We start from the raw sequence: 18,928 nt of genomic DNA on the forward strand, positions 1-18,928 counted from the left end.
ATAACTAGTCTTGTAATTCAAGTATTATAATGAGTTTACAGTTATTGTTTTCTAGATTTTCTAATCCAAACAATTCAAAAATTAGATTAGTTCTTATAAAATGCAGTTTTCACAGTCAAATGTTAAGACACTGATTATTTAAAAGTAATTTGACGAAAAAAGTGTATCGGGTAAACCCAACGCACCAAAAGCATAAAGAGAAATCCATTTTGACCCACCAACCTCTACAATAAACTTTAGAAGAAAAAACAACATAGGAGTAAAATTCAAGATTAAAATGAGCAGGAAACAACAAAAGGAAATGTCATACCATGAGAAGACATTTGCCCTTTTTATACAAGGAATCAAAAAACTAAAAAGAAGCTTAGGAGGAGCATTGTGGTTCGCCGGAGGTAGGAGACATGATCAGAACTCTGTTGGAGGCTTCAACCTTATCAGCCTTTTGATTCTGTCCTTGTCTGTGTTCTCCAGCAACCCCTTCATAATCAATAGCAATCATTAGTAATTTAGTATAAATGTTTTTTTTTGTAAGCTATTTGCTTCCTCATTTTCCAACATTGGTGGCAACTTTAACCAATTTACTAATATATGGGTCGATGTGAGTTATGTTTTACTAACTCAACTGAGCCAGAAAAAAATGCGCTATAAAAGAGAGACTAAATTATTGTTGTACAGTAGTTTTTGTAATCATGCTTGACCCGACCATGCAAGATAAATATAAGAGGAACAAAACGTGTGGGTTCAACCCAATCCCATGCACAAACTTATTTTGACTTGTCACACAACCCACCTGGCCACCTGACCCACCATTTTGCAAGACCATTTTGTATCCATTCATTGCGTCCATTAAACTCAATTACTCATTTTCATAGCGTTTGTCCCATATTATCATCTACTTAAAGATTAAACAAAATGGGACTGAAAGTAAATTGCCGTCAAAAAAAGTGAATAAGCATATCACTATTAGGGGTGTTCATAAACTGTTGAAACCGACTGAACCACCCAAACTAAAACAAGTCAGCCGGTTTGAGATCCACATGGTCTGGTTCACGATTCAATTTTGATAGTTTTCCGGTTTAACAGTTCAATCTGGCTTAACACTTGGAACCAGCTGTGCACCGAATTACTGACCGTTTACCTTTTATTAATTGTATTATTATTATTATTATTATTTTTTAATTTTGGAATGGTTATATATATGTAATTATGTATTATGATTATGAAACATCTTTATCATTTTCAAACTTTTAATAATAAAGACTAATAACTTCGAAGAAAAATAATATAAAAAAAACGCTTCAAACCACCAAAACTGAACTGTTAAACCGCCAAACCTATCGATCTATGTGCCCTGTCAAGAGTTGCACTTATTCTGGGATGTATTGCAGAAATAAACATAAATTGGTCATTTGTTTGACCATTTCAAAGTAATTTAATTCGGTTATTTCTCCAAGCATACACACATTTTTAGAGTGAGTTGAAAAATTGTAAAAACTGAGGGGAACTCACCTTCCATACAATCTCATCAAGACACAAGCATATTCTACCATACTTGTCCAGAAAAAGGCGCTCTGTCGGTGGCTTCCCACATACATCTTTTATGGCTGAGGTAACAACAAATATTGCTTCCGACACTTCACCAAAAAACACCATTATAATTAAAAGTTATAATAAATAACTTAATAAAAAGAAAAACAAGATTGATAACCCGTTTAATAAATATTGTATTTTGGTTTTACTTGACACATAGATTAAAATAAGATGTTGACAACTTTTAAAAGATCTAAAGTATTCTTAAACAACACAATCAAAATCATCAGTTTATTTTGTTGTAAAAGTCATAGTCACATGGTTCGCGGTCCGTTCCGGTACCGGAACGTGGAACAGAATCACAATCTAAAATTCGGTTCGAGGGGGGGGGGGGGGGTAGGCTCATTTCGGATCGCTCCGGTACGATGTACCATATAATGTGGTATGATGTACCGGTTAAACTTGGTTCTATTTTTATAGTTTTATAAGTTTAAGGAGAAAATGTAAACTAGTGAAAATAGAGGGAGTTATGTCAGAAAACACAAACTAATTTTTCACTTTTTATGTAAAGTTTACAAGTTTTAGAGATTAAGTGTGAACTAGTAAAATATAAAGGGGATAAGTGTTAAAACACCTAAAGTTAATTAACCCTAGAAGGCTTAAACGCAGAAAAGCACCGCTGCACTTCCTAGTCTCCGGCAACCAGCAGAAATTGCCGCTCTCCTTGCTTTCCGCTCATTTCCTCTAAATCTTTCCAATCAATTATTCGAACAATTAATTGAATTCGATGTTCCCATTTAATAACGAAACGTGTTTCGCAAATTAGCAACTCGCAATCCCTAAATCAACAGGTACGAATCGATTAGCTGTTTGGAACGCTAATTTTAATGCCGAATTCGCGATTTGTAGCGTTCCCGGAACACGTTCGTACCGCAAATCGGTACGGACGATCCGGATCGTAGAACGTAGGATATCCAGCGATTTATGTGACTATGGTAAAAGTAATGAGAATGGTTGGAGCAACAGAAATGAAGATATGCTTACAAGCAAGTTCATCATACTCATCCTTGCCGACAAGATAGATGCTGACATGTCCAAGCACAGTGTACACAATGTATACAGACCTGAAAAGCCAATGACCGATCAAAACAACAGAAAAGTTAACATATAGAGCAATTTAGTTTACAATATGAACACTTGCTGTCCCCAGTAGTAACTGCTTCACAAGTTTGAGCCGTAGTAAAACAGATAATCAACATTTTGTAAATAACGAACAGCAGACAACATAAATATGGAGTGTTAAATAATTGTTTCTAAGAGTATTTATGTGTACATTTGAAGTGCCTCTAATTTCAAAATTACTATTCCACGATCAGCAATCTGATAAGCATGCAAGCACTAGTCGGGCTTTTTAACTTTTAACATTAGTAGGGAGGACTATTGTATGTGCCCCTTGAAATTTCAAGCATGAATTCCACAGGCCTCCAGCGTGTAATGAGAAGTTCAAATCGAAAGTAATTATCAGTTTTCATGTATAAAGTTGTATGTTAAAGCCAATAATGTTGCATAGTGCAGATAGTCTTAATTACAAATTATTTTAGTCGCATAAAGATAAACAGTCTCATGCTGTATGTTAAAGCAAGAAAGGACTATCAAAAGGGGGGGACTAAATCATGAAAATTTTTAACAAAATTCTTTGATTAGAAAAAAACCACTGAGCTGAACATGTAGTCCAGTCCAGAGCCAATTGTTGTAAGTCATAAAAAGCAACTACCAATTCATAAAAATACAAGAATATAATGTGCAATTTCCATGCTTGAATCGTGATCATATTAGGAGAAAAAAGGAAGAACAGCATACTTGTGGCATGCAACACAAAGTTCTTCATTCTTGACACCTTTAAGGTTATCTGCTCCAAGTTTGACTAAGAAAGATCGCCAATGCAACCGTTCCTCACCCGGAACACCATTGAAACTGCACATTTGCATGTGATATACAAAGATATAAAACATATCCAGTATTTGAACAGGGTAACATCATACAGGCTAGTAAAAAGTTGCATCACGTGCATTAGTATAGAAAAATATTATTTGAAGTCGTTAAATTTTACTCAGTGATGACTATTAGACTATCCTCTATAACTTCTGTACTTGGTTCAAAAAAGCAAGAGGCGCGACATGCACACATCAGGTACACGAGGCAGGCGTTTATGTACAACCAAATAAGCTTTATTTGCAACCAGAAGTTGCATATCTCTCATTTGGTTTGCATATAAACTCATTTATCAAGTGAACCTTTCCCACCATCTTCACCCCTTAGGTTGCTTTTACATATAAACCTCCTATGGACCCTAACTTAGACTACATGAGGCACACCATTTTGCACCTGTTGCGTTTTCCTCCTCGGTGCCTTTGTAAACCAAGTTCTCAAATTGTCTTGGTATTCATATTTACCCGATCCAGCTACTAACACTTACCTCGGGTAATCATGATGGAAATACAACTACATATTCAACTATAGATCTTAAGGCCCTTTAAAAAACATATTTTTCCATGATCTAATCTAAACCAGAAAAACATCAAATGTCTCTACTTTTTAGTAGCCTCTTTTACAATCAAACACAACTTAAAAAAACCCTTGCAAGCACATCCCATTCTTAACATAAACACACATAGCATATTTGACCTAAAACCCCTTTGTAGAACATATAATAATGGTTTGAAGTTTGATGGTACCGTTCAACGAGGATATTTCCCTCGGAGTTAGCGATCAACACAGCCAGCAACATCCTCTTTTCAAGTCACCGATCTACAAAATCAAAACACATGGAATTTCATTTCAATAGATCGAATCAAGACCGATATTGGTGGATTGACAATTGTTGTGATTTGTATCTGCTAGGATTGACGAATTATACATAGGACAACGATTATAGCAGAAATCTAGGGTTCGTATAATGGTGATTGATAGGGTTTTCAAGTACCTGGAGCAGTTGATGATGGATGAGAAACAACGAATCGCGCAAACGTAGCTTGAGAGATGCAAAAGGCTGAATTATTCCAACAAGATTATCACTTTCACTTGGGTGCTAAACCGATAGTTTTCGTGGGTTAAGGGGGGTGTTTGGCCTAGCTTTTATTTTATTTTTTTGCTTATGCTTATATTTTAAAGTGTTGTGTAATAACTAGAACCTATTAGCAATGTATAGAAAAGAATGGGACTACAAGAGATGAATTTCTTATTGATATCACATACAAAATACACGAGCCACTATATATAGGCTATAACATTAATACAAACATAAATATGACATGGGGGTTAGAAATGTGGATAGTCACTAATAATGGATGCATTCATAACACTCCCCCTTGACTATCGACATGATGATATACTATTCTTTAATACGCTTGGTGATGCTGCCTCGTTAAAAACCTTGCTAGGAAAACCCAGTGGGACAAAACCTCAGCTAAGGGAAAAAGAGTACAGCGCGTATTGTCTCCCCCTGATACTTCTGGATCAGGTATGTTGCCTCATTAAGGAAAAAGAGTACATACACTGTGTATATTATGGGTACATTACTCCCCCTCAATTTTACTTGTATATCTTGATGATGTTGAATCCAATCTTCTGTGACAATTGCTTGACTTGATATTTGGCGTAGTGTTCTTTGATTTAAGTGTTGTTGTCTACATTGTCTTCATACAGTATGGCTTGAGCTTCTCTTGATCAACTTTAATCTACATACTTCTTAAATATGCTGAAATCTTCGACCTTCATAACTTGTATCTGGATTGAGATCGAACTCTATGCAAGTCTAATATATATCAATCATAACCCAGGACGCCATATTGTTCTTGTGGAACTATCCCGTGTCTCGAGATTGTAAATATGTCAAATAATTATTTAATGCGCTTTATAATTCTGCCTCGTTAAAATACATGCCAGGAAAACCCAATGGGACAAAACCGTAGCTAAGGGAAAAGAGTGCACTACGCATTATACATAATTAACAACATGATTTATGATGATGTTAAATTAGTACTTCGGGACCTATAAGATAAACTGATACTACTGGATCAGTTATGTTGTCTCGTTAAAAACCTTACCAAGAAAAACCCAATGGGAAAAACTTAGTGAAGGGAAAAAGAGTGCAACATTTGAGATTATAACTATAATCTTACCTATACAACGTAATATCAGATGTCGTCTTGTTTGCAAGATATGTCAATGCTCTGATCGCAATTAAGTATGGTACTTCTTGACTAAGTAGTTCAACATCCTTTTCTTGGGGTTGATAAGAATAATTTTTCTATGTCAATCGATCAGACAATCGTTCATGTTCTCAACGAATGAGCTTTTTCTATATAACATCTACTAGATGTAGTCAGATTCATGAGCAAAAATAGTACATATATACTCGAAACTACTGGTCGAGGATAACTACACTTTGTAAAGGTCATTCAAAATTTTCCTCTTTAGTTTGAGAGTTCCCTCTCGATAATGTTAACATTATCACTGTAAGAGTGAAATCTTGTTAAATAGATCTAGCTCATTTTATCAAAATTATACCTCTCTTTTCAGAGTATAGTCGAAGGTACCATATACGAGTAGTTTCCTTTAAGATTCATATATATAACACATATGGGGTTATTGTTTCATAATGCTTTGAGCATTTTTAATCCTTCAGGGGTTTTCATACAGATGCCATTTGCAATTGTCTCGTACATGTATACGGTGATGACATCCATAAGTTGTTTTATCTGAAGTCATTCTGAGATTGCGAGGCCGCTTAAACATCTAAAGATTATCGCATCCACTACAGGGGTATACGTTTCCTCATAATCAACTGCTGGGATTTGGGAAAAATCTTTATGTTAAAATGCGTGCCTTACATCGCAAAAACTCATTATTTACGTTTCCTTTTATTTAAAGACACCCATTTATAACCTACTGGTTTGACGTCTATGGGTGTTCGAACTGCTGGTTCGAAAACGTTTAGTTTGTCGAGCAAATTTAGTTCAACCTTAAGTCATGTAGCCATTTTGACTATTTGTGTGCATACACTCTTGCACACTTTCTATATATGTAATCCTTTTCTTCATTGATTACATCTATTGCTATAGCATAATCAAATATATCATTTTACACGTGTTTCATTACGGTTCCATAGTGTACTTATTTTGTACATAATTCATCGCGATCTCATATTTGTTTGGTACTAGAGTTTCTTTTAGAACTCCATTAGCCTCTTTTGGGGTTTTGACAACAACCTTCTTGAAGGTTCAGTATGCAACCACTTCTAGAGTTTTGTATGCAACCACTTATGGTGTTTTGTGTGCCACCTCTTTTGGGGTTACACCAACTGCGTTACTCTGCTCTTTTTGTGTTTGTGGGTTTTATCTTTTTGGAACCGATTTATCTCTCACAATTTATTAATATGATAATCATTTTGTGAGTACTTTCATTCGAGCAGATAAGTTTAAGCTGGTATATGTGACTTTGTCACCTTATTTGTGTTAGTGAATGCATCTTGTATTTCATTTGTTATTATTTGCAAATACACGCTCTTTCTTTTGGACTTCAGATTTGTATTGACCACTTCAGGGGTCGATATATAATATGATGCATTTTTTTATGTTACCAGTCTTTCATTTTCTTGTCTCCCCCTAAGACTGGGAATACGATGTACATATCCCATTTATATGTTATGGTAGTGCTATTGGTACATAGGTTGCACAACAAAATATATAAAAAAAATGGAAACTTGGTTCTCTTCAGGAGATCAGTTGTAATGGGGAGTATTTGTGATAAGCAGTTGGTTTTGAATTGATATAATCAATCGACGAATTCCGTCTCGACTACGTATGCCTCTCATTATATTTCACATTGTGCCCAACAATGGTCCCTACAATTGGGTTGTCAAAGAACGGTGTTAAACCATGTAAAAAAAACAACGTTCCATAGTGTTGGGCATATGCTACATACGAGTAGCTAAAAACTCACATGTAACCATGTATGAATGCCACAATCCACACGTACATTTCAATGGTCCCATATAAGAGGGATTGTTTGTAGGAGTCTATTGTTTGGAAGGGCATAAAAATTTATTTGCCACAAAAAAACTAACTAGACATATGATAAGGCATTTTGGGAGCAATGTTTTTAGATTACTTAGAGGTGCTAAGGTACCGGTTAGCATGTTTGATTGTTTAGCATATCATGATGCTATCTTGATGACCTATTTGGTCATGCCATGTGGTGAACGTATAAATATTCTAGTAACTTCTGGTTACTCACCATATTGATTTAATGGAATATTGTGGAAAATTAGTATCATTTCTAGTAACTTCTAATATAGTCTTCTGGCCTTATTTGCTATATGATATATTTTAGATATTTAGTACATTTTCTTTTACATCATTCCAAGGTGATGACTTTTCATTCAAACATAGTGGAAACTTATAAATTTCTTCGGTATACATTAGAATATGATGCATTATGAATTACAAAATTCGATATCAGCGGGTAAACTATCGATGCTCTTCTGGAGCATTTAATATGCTATTAACACGTGAAATAGTATCAATAACGTCTCTACCACGTGAAATATTATAGTTTTAGCCTTTGTTTAGAGGGAAAACATGTACTATTCATAAGGTTTTCCATCACTAGGCTATATGTTAGCCAAAAACGCCAAGTGCGATGAACTAAAATTTGGGTTAAACTTGAAAAATCATTATTAAAAACAAACGGGACTTTGTATACTTTTGGGAGAACTTCGGGTTCTCATCATTGATTTAGGATTCATGTGAGCATCAACACTAACTCAAATGAATTATTATCTATCAATTTAAGTAACTAACATCAGAGTAGTTTACTTAAGCTAAAGTCCATTAATTATTTTCATAGCTATTTTTCATCATTTTCATTTTCATGTGAGGGCTCATTTCTAATGACTATATCAATGTCTATTAATATTTGTTTAGCAACAACAAACAATTAGAAGAATAACCATACAATTAATTATGATGACTATGCATAGCATTATAACAAGCTGAAATATCAAATCACTAAAGCATAACAATGTTTATCTCAGCGTAGTTGTTTTGGTAACCAGCTACCAATGAAATTTGTATTAATTTATTTAGCACATTTAACTTGTCAAAAGGCAATACATATAACATATATGCTATCTAAAACAATGAGACCAACAGAAGTATTGCTAAACAAATGAAATCCGTAATATCTACCCATAAGCAAGTTATATGCATGTTAATTCTTCACAATTTATATGCATATCAATTACATATATAAATCACACACAATCCTAGGACATTATACGTATACATATATATGTGTGTGAGTGTTAAAGAGATTAAGTTCTTATTAATTTGCTTGTCATTTCTAGAAAAAAATATTAAAGATCATTTAAAGTAATAAGAATTAATCAAATTTCTAATTAAAAGATATTAATAAGAATGAATTAAAATTAATAAAGAATGAATTAAGTGGAAAAAATGATATTTAATGATTTTAATTTCTAAGCATTAACCAACATCATATATATTAATATCCATGTTCATAACTCCATATAATTTAAGATTGTAATTAAATGAATATTAAAGATCATTTAAAGTAACGTACCCATTTGTTTATGATGTGTTGTGTAATTTATGCATAAATGTAACATGATATAGCCAATCACAAGTATATCATATATACACATATTTGTCACTACAGTTTAAAACATAAACAAATGTCACTATCAACTTTCTCGATCATATAATAACATATGAATCTTTATTACTCGTAAATGAGCTTTCTTATACTAATAAATTTTGTTGCTCAAGAAAATATAACAGACATCTTGAGAATTTTTGTGTCATGTTAATTTGCAAATAATATCTTTTACCACACAAATATTTTATAGAATCAACTCACATATTTAAATATCTAATAGCAACTAAAGGACTTATACAATTGTAATAACAATGATATACAACAAAGTTGACTAAGTAGTTGTCATATTATAACATATTATCATATAAACATGTGCATTATTGTAATACCAATTGTATTTTGGTAGTTATCATAAATTGTCTAAATACTAATAACAAAAACTAATTAATGGACTAATCAAAACTCATAACCATAATAATAAAAGCACATAATGATTTAGAATTTGTAATCTCTCTTTGAAACCCCAAAATCTAATTAATGGACCAATCAAAACTCATAACCATAATAATAAAAGCACATAATGATATCAAAATTCATAACCATAATAATAAAAGCAAATAATGATTTAAAATTTGTAATGTCTCTTTGAAACCCCAAAAACTAATTAATTGACCAATCAAAACTTATAACCATAATAATAAAAGCATATAATGATTTAAAATTTGTAATATCTCTTTGAAACCCCAAAAACTAATAAATGGACCAATCAAAACTCATAACCATAATAATAAAAGCACTTTATCCCACAAGTAATAAGTTGATTACAATTCAAAAACCAAAACTAAATCTTCCAAGAGTTAGTTGACATACTAGTAGAATTATATTATTAAAATCTTTAGAGTGGTTTCAAAATGAACAATTGTGGAGATTTAAATATATATTGCATATTTGGGACAACTAAATTAACACATAAATTCACTAGATACTTCAACTTTTCAAACCGTTAATGAAACATACCTATTCAGTTTAGTGTACCAAAACTTCTCTTGAAATCCAATAAAATATTTAACGATAAAAGGGAGATAACCAAGAGGGGTAAGAAATTAGTTACAATACTGTAAATAATCAATTAGATAAACTAGAAAAACCATTGTGTTTTTGGTTTACTTTTACTTTCTTTTCTTCACATCTCAATGTTTTTCATAGGTGTTTGTTTGTGAAAAGAAAACTATTCAGATATGTTAACACATAGTAAAGTAAACAAAGAAGTAAAAACATTATGATCCTGGTTAAATAAGGATGATATCAATGTTGTTTATGATAATTTTAATCTTAAATCATAACCAATAAAAAAGATCAAGAAAAGCGTAAGTTAATTTTAGAGTTTTATCATACCAACAATCGGTGAGAAAAGAGGAAATAAAATTAAAACAATTAAGGGTTTTCATACCAGATCAACAATTTTGTCTTTTATCTCTTTCGCCAACGTTGATACGACATGGTGTCTTGTGTTGATACAATCCAACTTCAAAAGCAATTCGTGCTGATAACGTGTTGTGTAATAACTAGAACCTATTAGCAATGTATAGAAAAGAATGGGACTACAAGAGATGAATTTCTTATTGATATCACATACAAAATACATGAGCCACTATATATAGGCTATAACATTAATACAAACATAAATATGACATGGGGGTTAGAAATGTGGATAGTCACTAATAATGGATGCATTCATAACATAAAGTAGCTTATGCTTATTTTCTTTCATTTGATAAGTTATTTTCAAGTGTTTGGATTATCTTATATCCTACAAGTTGAGTTAATCCATTGTGTATTATGGAAAGGGGTAGAATACCATTGTGTGTATCATATTCAAATAAGTTAATCCACCATTTGAGGGCAAATGAGTAAAAAACCATCTTCTTCAAATAAGCTTATTCAAATAAGCTAAAAAACCATCAACCCATAAGCTTCTTGAAATTAGCTTATATAAGCTAATAAGCATAAGCATAAAAAGCTAAACCAAACACCCACTAGTGTTTATTTTATAAAAATAAGCTAAAAAAGTTATAAGCTTAGATAAAAAAAGCTAGGCCAAACACCCCCTAAAGGATTTAACCCAACCTCAACCCAAAAAAATTATAAGAAGCAATCATGTAAGATAGAAATGAAACTTGACAGTCGATCCGAGAAACAAACACTCGTTTAACCCGTTTTTTTTTTTTTACTTTTTCGCATATTAATATTTGGGAAAACCACGAAAATAGCCGAATCAACGCCGTCTTTTCCAATTTGACCAATTGACAGCCCTCACCAAGCCGTTTCCCCATGCTAAAACGACACAAGATTTTCTTTTAACGGCCAGCCAACCATTGAGTGCCACGTGTCCGACAAAGCCTGTAACGGCTTAAGGATGTTGCAGTCCACGCCACGTGTCCGACCAATGTTGAAAGATCATAGCCAAGCCATTACAATCGGCTCATGTTGAAAGAACTTAGCCGAGTTCCTTCAGTGAGCCAAGCCGTGTGCTTGGGTTGGAGCCGAGCCGTTACCATACACACGTGGACCCCATTGCTGCCAGCCAAGCCGTTTCATCTTTCTCCGAGCTGTTTCGCCCCATTGTTTGTGCCGTCTCAACTGCTCCGAGCCGTTTCAGCTGGCTCCGAGCCGGTACAGCTGTCTTAAGCCGTTTCAACCTATACTTCGGGCCGGGTCAATGTGTTGTTCGAGTCGTTTGATCGTCTGTTCCCCTGTATATTTACCCACTTGTTTTTTTGTGTGTGCTTGTTAAACGGATCCCTCTACCACACTTAAATCTCATAGAAAATGTTATCCTGCTTTCTTTATTTGATTGTCATAGATGTTTTCGTGTATCAAAGGCAAGAAATATTTATGAAACCTCACGTATCCGTTAGTGTAAAAGACGTGTTCCTGGGCTTTAATTGTCATTTGTCAAATTAGCTTTTGATATCGTTTCTCATATTGGAGTGTCATTCTCTTCAGAAATTCCACCTCTACTTACCCAGTGAGTGTGGATGGAACTTTCGAGTTCAAGACGCATCTTTATCATTGCTACAAGCGTTTTGACTCGAATTCCAGAAGAAGAGATTTGGTTCACTCCTAACTTTCAATTTCATCTCGGTTATCAACCGAGTCCTAAGCAGCGGTTTGGTGAAGTTATGTTGTTATCTGAAGACTGCTTGCTTGGAGACCGAGCTTTTTTCTCTACTAGCCGTTTCAGCGGTTTGGCAAAGTTATGTTTGTATTTTTACATGTTATATCTTTTATGTAATTTGTATTAAATAATAATAAAAGTTTACTTGTTTTTCATTCGATATATATTAGTGCAGTAAATTACCATGCAAATAATTTTAAATCTGTTTGGGTTGTTTGAGCTGTTTATGTGTTTAGGCCGTTCATTTTAAATAATTTTAAATCTGTTTGGGCTGTGTTTGTGTTTGGACCGTTCATTTTAAATAATTTTAAATATGTTTGGGTTGTTTATGTGTTTGGGCCGTTCATTTTAAATAATTTTAAATATGTTTGGGCTGTTTATGTGTTTGGGCCGTTCATTAGAAAAATTAACTTAACAAGTTAACGAAAAAAAATAAATAAAGAAATGTGAACCGCCTTTATTAAAAGCTAACAGTTGACCACGGCGTTTCAAGTCCCCACGTTTACCCACTATATAAACCCTCACAACGTTCAATATTCACCACGCCGTTTGAAATCAAAAAATCTCAGCCGTTTTCAATACAAAGCTTCTTCGACGCTGTCAACCACTCACCTGAAAATGGCCACTTCTTGGACAGACGTTGAAGACATCGCTTTGTGCGAAGCCTGGGAGGAGGCCATGACCGATCCTCCACAACGCGGACAGGGGGGCTCTGGGTTCGGGTTCAACAGATTTTTAGGCAGCTGCGTGGTCTGGACCATAACCGGACCGTCGACGCCTTATCCTCCAGGTTTAGTGTCCTGCGGTTGGAATGTGAGAGGTTTGACCGATATTTCAAGAAGGTGGAGAGAGAAATGTCGGACCTTGTTGAGGACGATCAGAAGGAGGTAGCCCTGATCAACTACCGTCACGACGAGGGACATGAATTCAAGCATGTGTCGGAGTGGGAGGCTATTAGGATATGGTTTTAGATTTTTTTTTTAATTATGTTTTGTTTACTTTTATTATCTTATGTTTAATGTTTAATATTTATGTTTGTTATATTAATATAAAAAAAGTTTTTGTCTCCTTTAAAAAATAATTTAAAAAATTAAAAAAAAATCTTACAGAATAAAGTCTACAAACGATTTGGGCTTAAATTTATGTTTTATAATATTTGAGTCCGTTAATAAACGGCTTGGGCCCAAGTATTAGAAAATTAAACGGGTCGTTCATTTAAAACGTACCGGGCTGTTTGGGCCCAAACATTAGAGAAATAATCTTTTTGGGTCGTCCATATATGGCGTGTGGGCTGTTAAGGCCCTAATATGTTTTATAAAACATGCCCAAGTATTAGAAAATATGTTTTATAAAAGTGGCCCAAATATGTTTTATAAAAGTGTTGGCTGTTAGGCCCAAATATGTTTTATAAAAGTGGCCCAAGTATTAGAAAATAAAACGGGTCGTTAATTTAAAACGAAGTGGGCTGTTTGGGCCGAATATGTTTTATAAAACAGGCCCAAGTTTTAGAAAATATGTTTTATAAAAGTGGCCCAAATGTATTTAATAAAAGTGTGTCAAAGTATTAGAAATTAAAACGGTGTGGGACCATTTAAAATGTAGTGGGCTGTTTGGGCCCAAACATTAGAGAAATAATCTTTTTGGGTCGTCCATATATAGCGTGTGGGCTGTTAAGGCCCTAATATGTTTTATAAAACAAGCCCAATGTAACGCCCTGCTTTTTCATACTTTCCATAATTAGAAAGCTCGCCTTGTAATGCTATTTTTGGAAATCTTGTATTATTGTAGTCGTCTTTTCGTTGTAAAATCCAAGACTTGGATCATAAATAAAATTCGTATTTCTTTAAATTCACCATCTACATATTCATACATGTTCATACGTTCGAATTCATTGTACATCGAATCCTTATTTGTAATTCATACTTATACGATACTTATTCACGATGCATGTCCATGCCTGTCCTTAAATTGTTGATACCTAAAAACCCCTAATAATATGCTTATTTATACAACGGTTAATCATCTAATATGTGACATATACTTGTTACTTACAAACATGTTACATACTTGTACATTACACTTTTTACCTAGTTAAATCATGTTTTATTTCATATTTCACCTTGTTACAAGTTAGGGGAAACATTGTTGCATATTATTACACAACTTAATTAACAAAATTACTCATTATAATGTTTAAAAAAAAATAAAGAAATATGGCAGCCCCAATTCAGCAAAATTCAGCCCCATATAGTTGGGTTTTGTGGGCTAGTTTCAAGGTGTAACTCCTTCTAAACACTTCCAAAGCCCAACCCATTGAAACCCTAATCCTTCCCCCTATAAATAACACTTATAACCAGCCTCCCTACCACTTTTGCAACACTAAAAACTCTCAAAACATCCTCCAAACCGTAGCTGAAAGCAAGGGTTCGAGCAGATTGACACCCCTTCACGAAAATGAGCATAACTCACTCAATTCTTATCCGATTCACTCGATTCTTTTTCCTACTACTTTGTATTGACCTTATCTACGTTTCCATGGGTTTTTCACAGTAAATAAGTCCCTGGAATGTCCCCAAATAGGCTCCAAAGTGGGCTGTTCATTTCTGTTTTTATCTAAACTTTGTTAAACTCATCCAACTTGTGTCTAACACATCTCACACCTATGTCCTAATGCTTACAACCTCACTTATGGTTGGTTAAGCTTAAAAACAAGGTTGAGACACTATAAATCAGAGGTTAAAACCTCAAATACTTTCTGTTTTGTTAGGGTATTTAACCCACAAATCATTTCAAGCTTAGATCTTGATGAATGAGTGATTATGGAACAACTTGGGTTGTCCTACATACAATCCTCACATGATTTGATGATTTCTCTATAGTTAGGTTGTTTATGTTATTGTGCTAAACCTAGTTCGTGACCCTCCTTGGTTGTTTTTACATCAAGTGAAGTGGTGAACATTCAAGGGGTTCCTAAATGGAAGCATGTTCTTCCTACCCCATACATGACATCTATGATAACACGAGGTGCCTAAATGAAGATCCTAATCTTCTACCTCCTACTTGAATTATTGGACTAAATAATATGTAGTACTTAACCTAGATATATATATACACTCATTCGAACCTTTGATGTTGAACTTATGTTTATATGTTAAAGTAGTAGAACATCACCTAAGACCTAAACCTTGTTGTGATTCTTATGGGTGTTCAACTCATGAAAACATTATCATAACCCTTGTGGTTACCAAGTGTCATACAAGTGTTAAGTGTTGAAGATGATTATTTTCACATGCTATTCTCATATCTTACTTTTATGTTGTTTTAAATACCGAATCTCGACTCTAAGCATACTTGAACTTTAACCCTACACATTCAATCTTCTAACCTCATCAACTCGTCAATAATTGGATAATTGGAAAGCATATGCAAACTTTGTGAGTATACTCGTATTCCCCCTTTTTACTTTTACCACTTTTGGGGTGTAACATGTTTATCTATCAACAAACTTACACATGAACTTTTGCTTAAACACATGAACATTCCTATAACATGCTTGTATACGTGATGGCTTGATGCTTTAAACTTGGATTTATCTTATGTGTTGAATTTATCATTAACTTCGTACGAGCCAAACCGTGACATATGTAGCGCTATAGGATTAACGACCCGCCTCTTTATCTTCGGTTATGTCATGAGCATATTGCGTTTCCTTGGTTTGATATGTTAGACACATACCATATTTAAATGTTCATCTTGAATCACACGCTTGCTATGAGGAATTGTTCAAACTCATCTTTTTGCTATGTACGTATCAAAGTTGTATACTCGCCTTTGCTTTTGCATTGAACTTTATTTTAACATGTTACAGGTGGATGTTGACGATGCATGGAATCTAGTAGGATGCTTAGATACACACTTAGAAAGAATTGTATTTGTATTGTATCATTTTGATTATTCATGTTGTTGTATTTTGTTTCAAACCTTGTACTTGTTTCTTTAGAAATGAAATGAAACGATTATTTGAATACTTGTCACAATTATTAGCGTTATGATGTCTCGAGCAATCTTCACACTTCGTCTCATCCCGATGTTTCCGCCATTGGTTGGGGTGTGACTCCCAAGTATTAGAAAATATGTTTTATAACAGTGGCCTAAATATGTTTTATAAAAGTGTGGGCTGTTTAGGCCCAAATATGTTTTATAAAAGTGGCCAAGTATTAGAAAATAAAACGGGCCGTTAATTTAAAACGCAGTGAGCTGTTTGGGCCGAATATATAAAACAGGCCCAAGTTTTAGAAAATATGTTTTATAAAAATGGCCCAAATATGTTTTATAAAAGTGTGCCAAAGTATTAGAAAATAAAACGGTGTGGGACCATTTAAAACGTAGTGGGCTGTTTGGGCCCAAACATTAGAGAAATAATCTTTTTGGGCCGTCCATATATAGCGTGTGGGCTGTTAAGGCCCTAATATGTTTTATAAAACAGGCCCAAGTATTAGAAAATATGTTTTATAAAAGTGGCCCAAGTATTAGAAAATAAAACGGCCCCTTCATTTAAAACGCAGTGGGCTGTTTGGGCCGAATATATAAAACAGGCCCAAGTTTTAGAAAATATGTTTTATAAAAGTGGCCCAAATATGTTTTATAAAAGTGGCCCAAGTATTAGAAAATAAAACGGCCCGTTCATTTAAAAACGTTGTGGCCCCAAACATTAGAGAATTAATCTTTTGGGCCGTCCATATATCTTCTGTTTATTATCTTTTGTTTAATATTTTTAGTGTTTATTTTTATTTTCTTTTGTTTAAATATGTTTTATAAAAATTAATCTTTATAATAAGTTAAACATAAAATAAAACGGTGTTGGACCAAATATTATAAAATAAAACGTTGTTTCCTGTTTGGGCCGAAACATTAGAAAATTAATCTGCTTGGGCCGTCCATTTGTTGCTTGTGGGTTGTGTAGGCCCAATGATGTTTTATAAAACAGGCCCACGTATTACAAAAAAAAACAGGCCGTTCATTTAAAACGTTGTGGGCTGTTTGGGCCCAAACATTAGTTTTTTTAATGGCCCAAACATTAGTGAACATTGTTTATCTGATGATACTTATATTTTGGGCCCAAATATGTTTTATAAAAAGTTATGGGGTGTTTGGGCCCAAATATCACTAGAAATAGAATTTAAAAAATAAAACGGGCCGTTCATTTAAAACGTTGTGGGCTGTTTGGGCCCAAACATTAGAGAATTAAACTTTTTGGGCCGTCTATATATAGCCTGTGGGCTGTTTAGGCCCGAATATGTTTTATAAAAAGTTGTGGGCTCTTTGGGCCCGAATATCACTAGAAATATAATTTAAAAAATATAACGGGCTGTTCATTTAAAACGTTGTGGGCTGTTTGGGCCCAAACGTTAGAGAATTAATCTGTTTGAGCCTGTTTGGGCCGTCTATATATAGCGTGTGGGCTGTTTAGGCCCGAATATGTTTTATAAAACGTTGTGGGCTCTTTGGCCCCAAACATCACTAGAAATTTTTGTTGTCTTTGGGTTGTTTTGGCCAAAATATGTTTATAAAAATTAATGTGTAAAAAAAGTTAAAAAACTAAAATCACGGTTCACATAGACAAACGGTTAAAAGTCATACATTTAAGTTGCACGATACAACCTAAATATTACAAATTCATTTCGTGAATTATAGATAAATTTTTAAAGTTTCAAACACTGAAAGGTGTTCAAAGTCCTTGTCGTAAAGTATTGCGTAGTTGAGTAGGGCCTCTTCAACGACCTCTTTTTTCTTCCATGTTTGGATTAGTTTTCTTTAACATTTTTGCACCTTCCTAAAAAACGGTTACATTTAAAGTGTAGAAAAGCAAGACGAGTCCTCAAGGCATCGACACTTCGGGTCGTCTCTTGTAGGTGAATGCAAAAGTAGTTGAAAACCTGCCCCCAGAAAGCAGTATCGGAAATTGAATAAGTGCCCAGATCACGAGCGGCAGCGTACGAAACGACAACATCAGTATCTTCCTCGTCGGTCCAAGAATCCATTTTTTTTGTTAGTGGGAACTTTGAGATGAGAATGGGGTTAAATGAGATGAGTAGTGTATGTATTTATAGCTTTGAAATGAGAATGGGGTTAAATGGGAGGATATAATATTAAATATTAAAACATATTAAAAAGAAGAGTTATTTTATTTACCAGCATTTGGGCGTGGCAAACACCGCCAAAAATACAGTTTATCAGCCACGAATCGTCTATATGACAAACATATTTGTTTTACGTCTCCAGTAATGTTAATTGGTTTGTCCGTAACAAGATGCTCCATAAGCATACACAGATAGACAGCTTCATTGTCTACGATTGACCTGTTAGAAATCACGTAGTTATCGTTTAGCTCATGAGTTATGCAGCATTCTGGTTTGCCTGTCTTTTTCCAATACTGCAAATGCACCAGCAAACCAGTTAAATACACCTTAAGCTTCGTCAACCGTGGAATAATAACTGCCCTAAATTTGTCTCCTCGTCCACAAAAGTTTTCAAACGGGT

At 34.1% G+C, this 18,928-nt stretch overlaps 1 protein-coding gene across 1 annotated transcript; it reads right to left on the minus strand.

Annotated features, from left to right (window-relative positions):
• Positions 1-118: 118 nt before the first annotated feature.
• LOC110920546 (TSET complex member tstD) lies at positions 119-4,673 on the minus strand. The gene is made up of 6 exons (XM_022164733.2): positions 4,514-4,673; positions 4,266-4,338; positions 3,391-3,504; positions 2,575-2,654; positions 1,510-1,634; positions 119-477 (listed from the first exon to the last, which is right to left on the minus strand). Exons 2-6 carry the CDS (start codon positions 4,316-4,318, stop codon positions 406-408), a joined length of 444 nt encoding a protein of 147 aa, XP_022020425.1. The 5' UTR covers positions 4,319-4,338; positions 4,514-4,673; the 3' UTR covers positions 119-405.
• Between the last annotated feature and the right edge of the window lie 14,255 nt (positions 4,674-18,928).

The sequence above is a fragment of the Helianthus annuus genome, chromosome 2 (genome assembly GCF_002127325.2).
Source record: "Helianthus annuus cultivar XRQ/B chromosome 2, HanXRQr2.0-SUNRISE, whole genome shotgun sequence".
In the NCBI taxonomy this organism is placed as follows: Eukaryota; Viridiplantae; Streptophyta; class Magnoliopsida; order Asterales; family Asteraceae; genus Helianthus; species Helianthus annuus.

Coding starts and splice junctions, on each gene's coding strand:
- LOC110920546 (XM_022164733.2), bottom strand. CDS start 4,318: ATGTTGCTGGCTGTGTTGATCGCTAACTCCGAGGGAAATATCCTCGTT. Junction 2,655..3,390: donor CTTTGTGTTGCATGCCACAA/GTATGCTGTTCT, acceptor TTGGCTTTTCAG/GTCTGTATACATTGTGTACA. Junction 478..1,509: donor TTGATGAGATTGTATGGAAG/GTGAGTTCCCCT, acceptor TTGATTATGAAG/GGGTTGCTGGAGAACACAGA.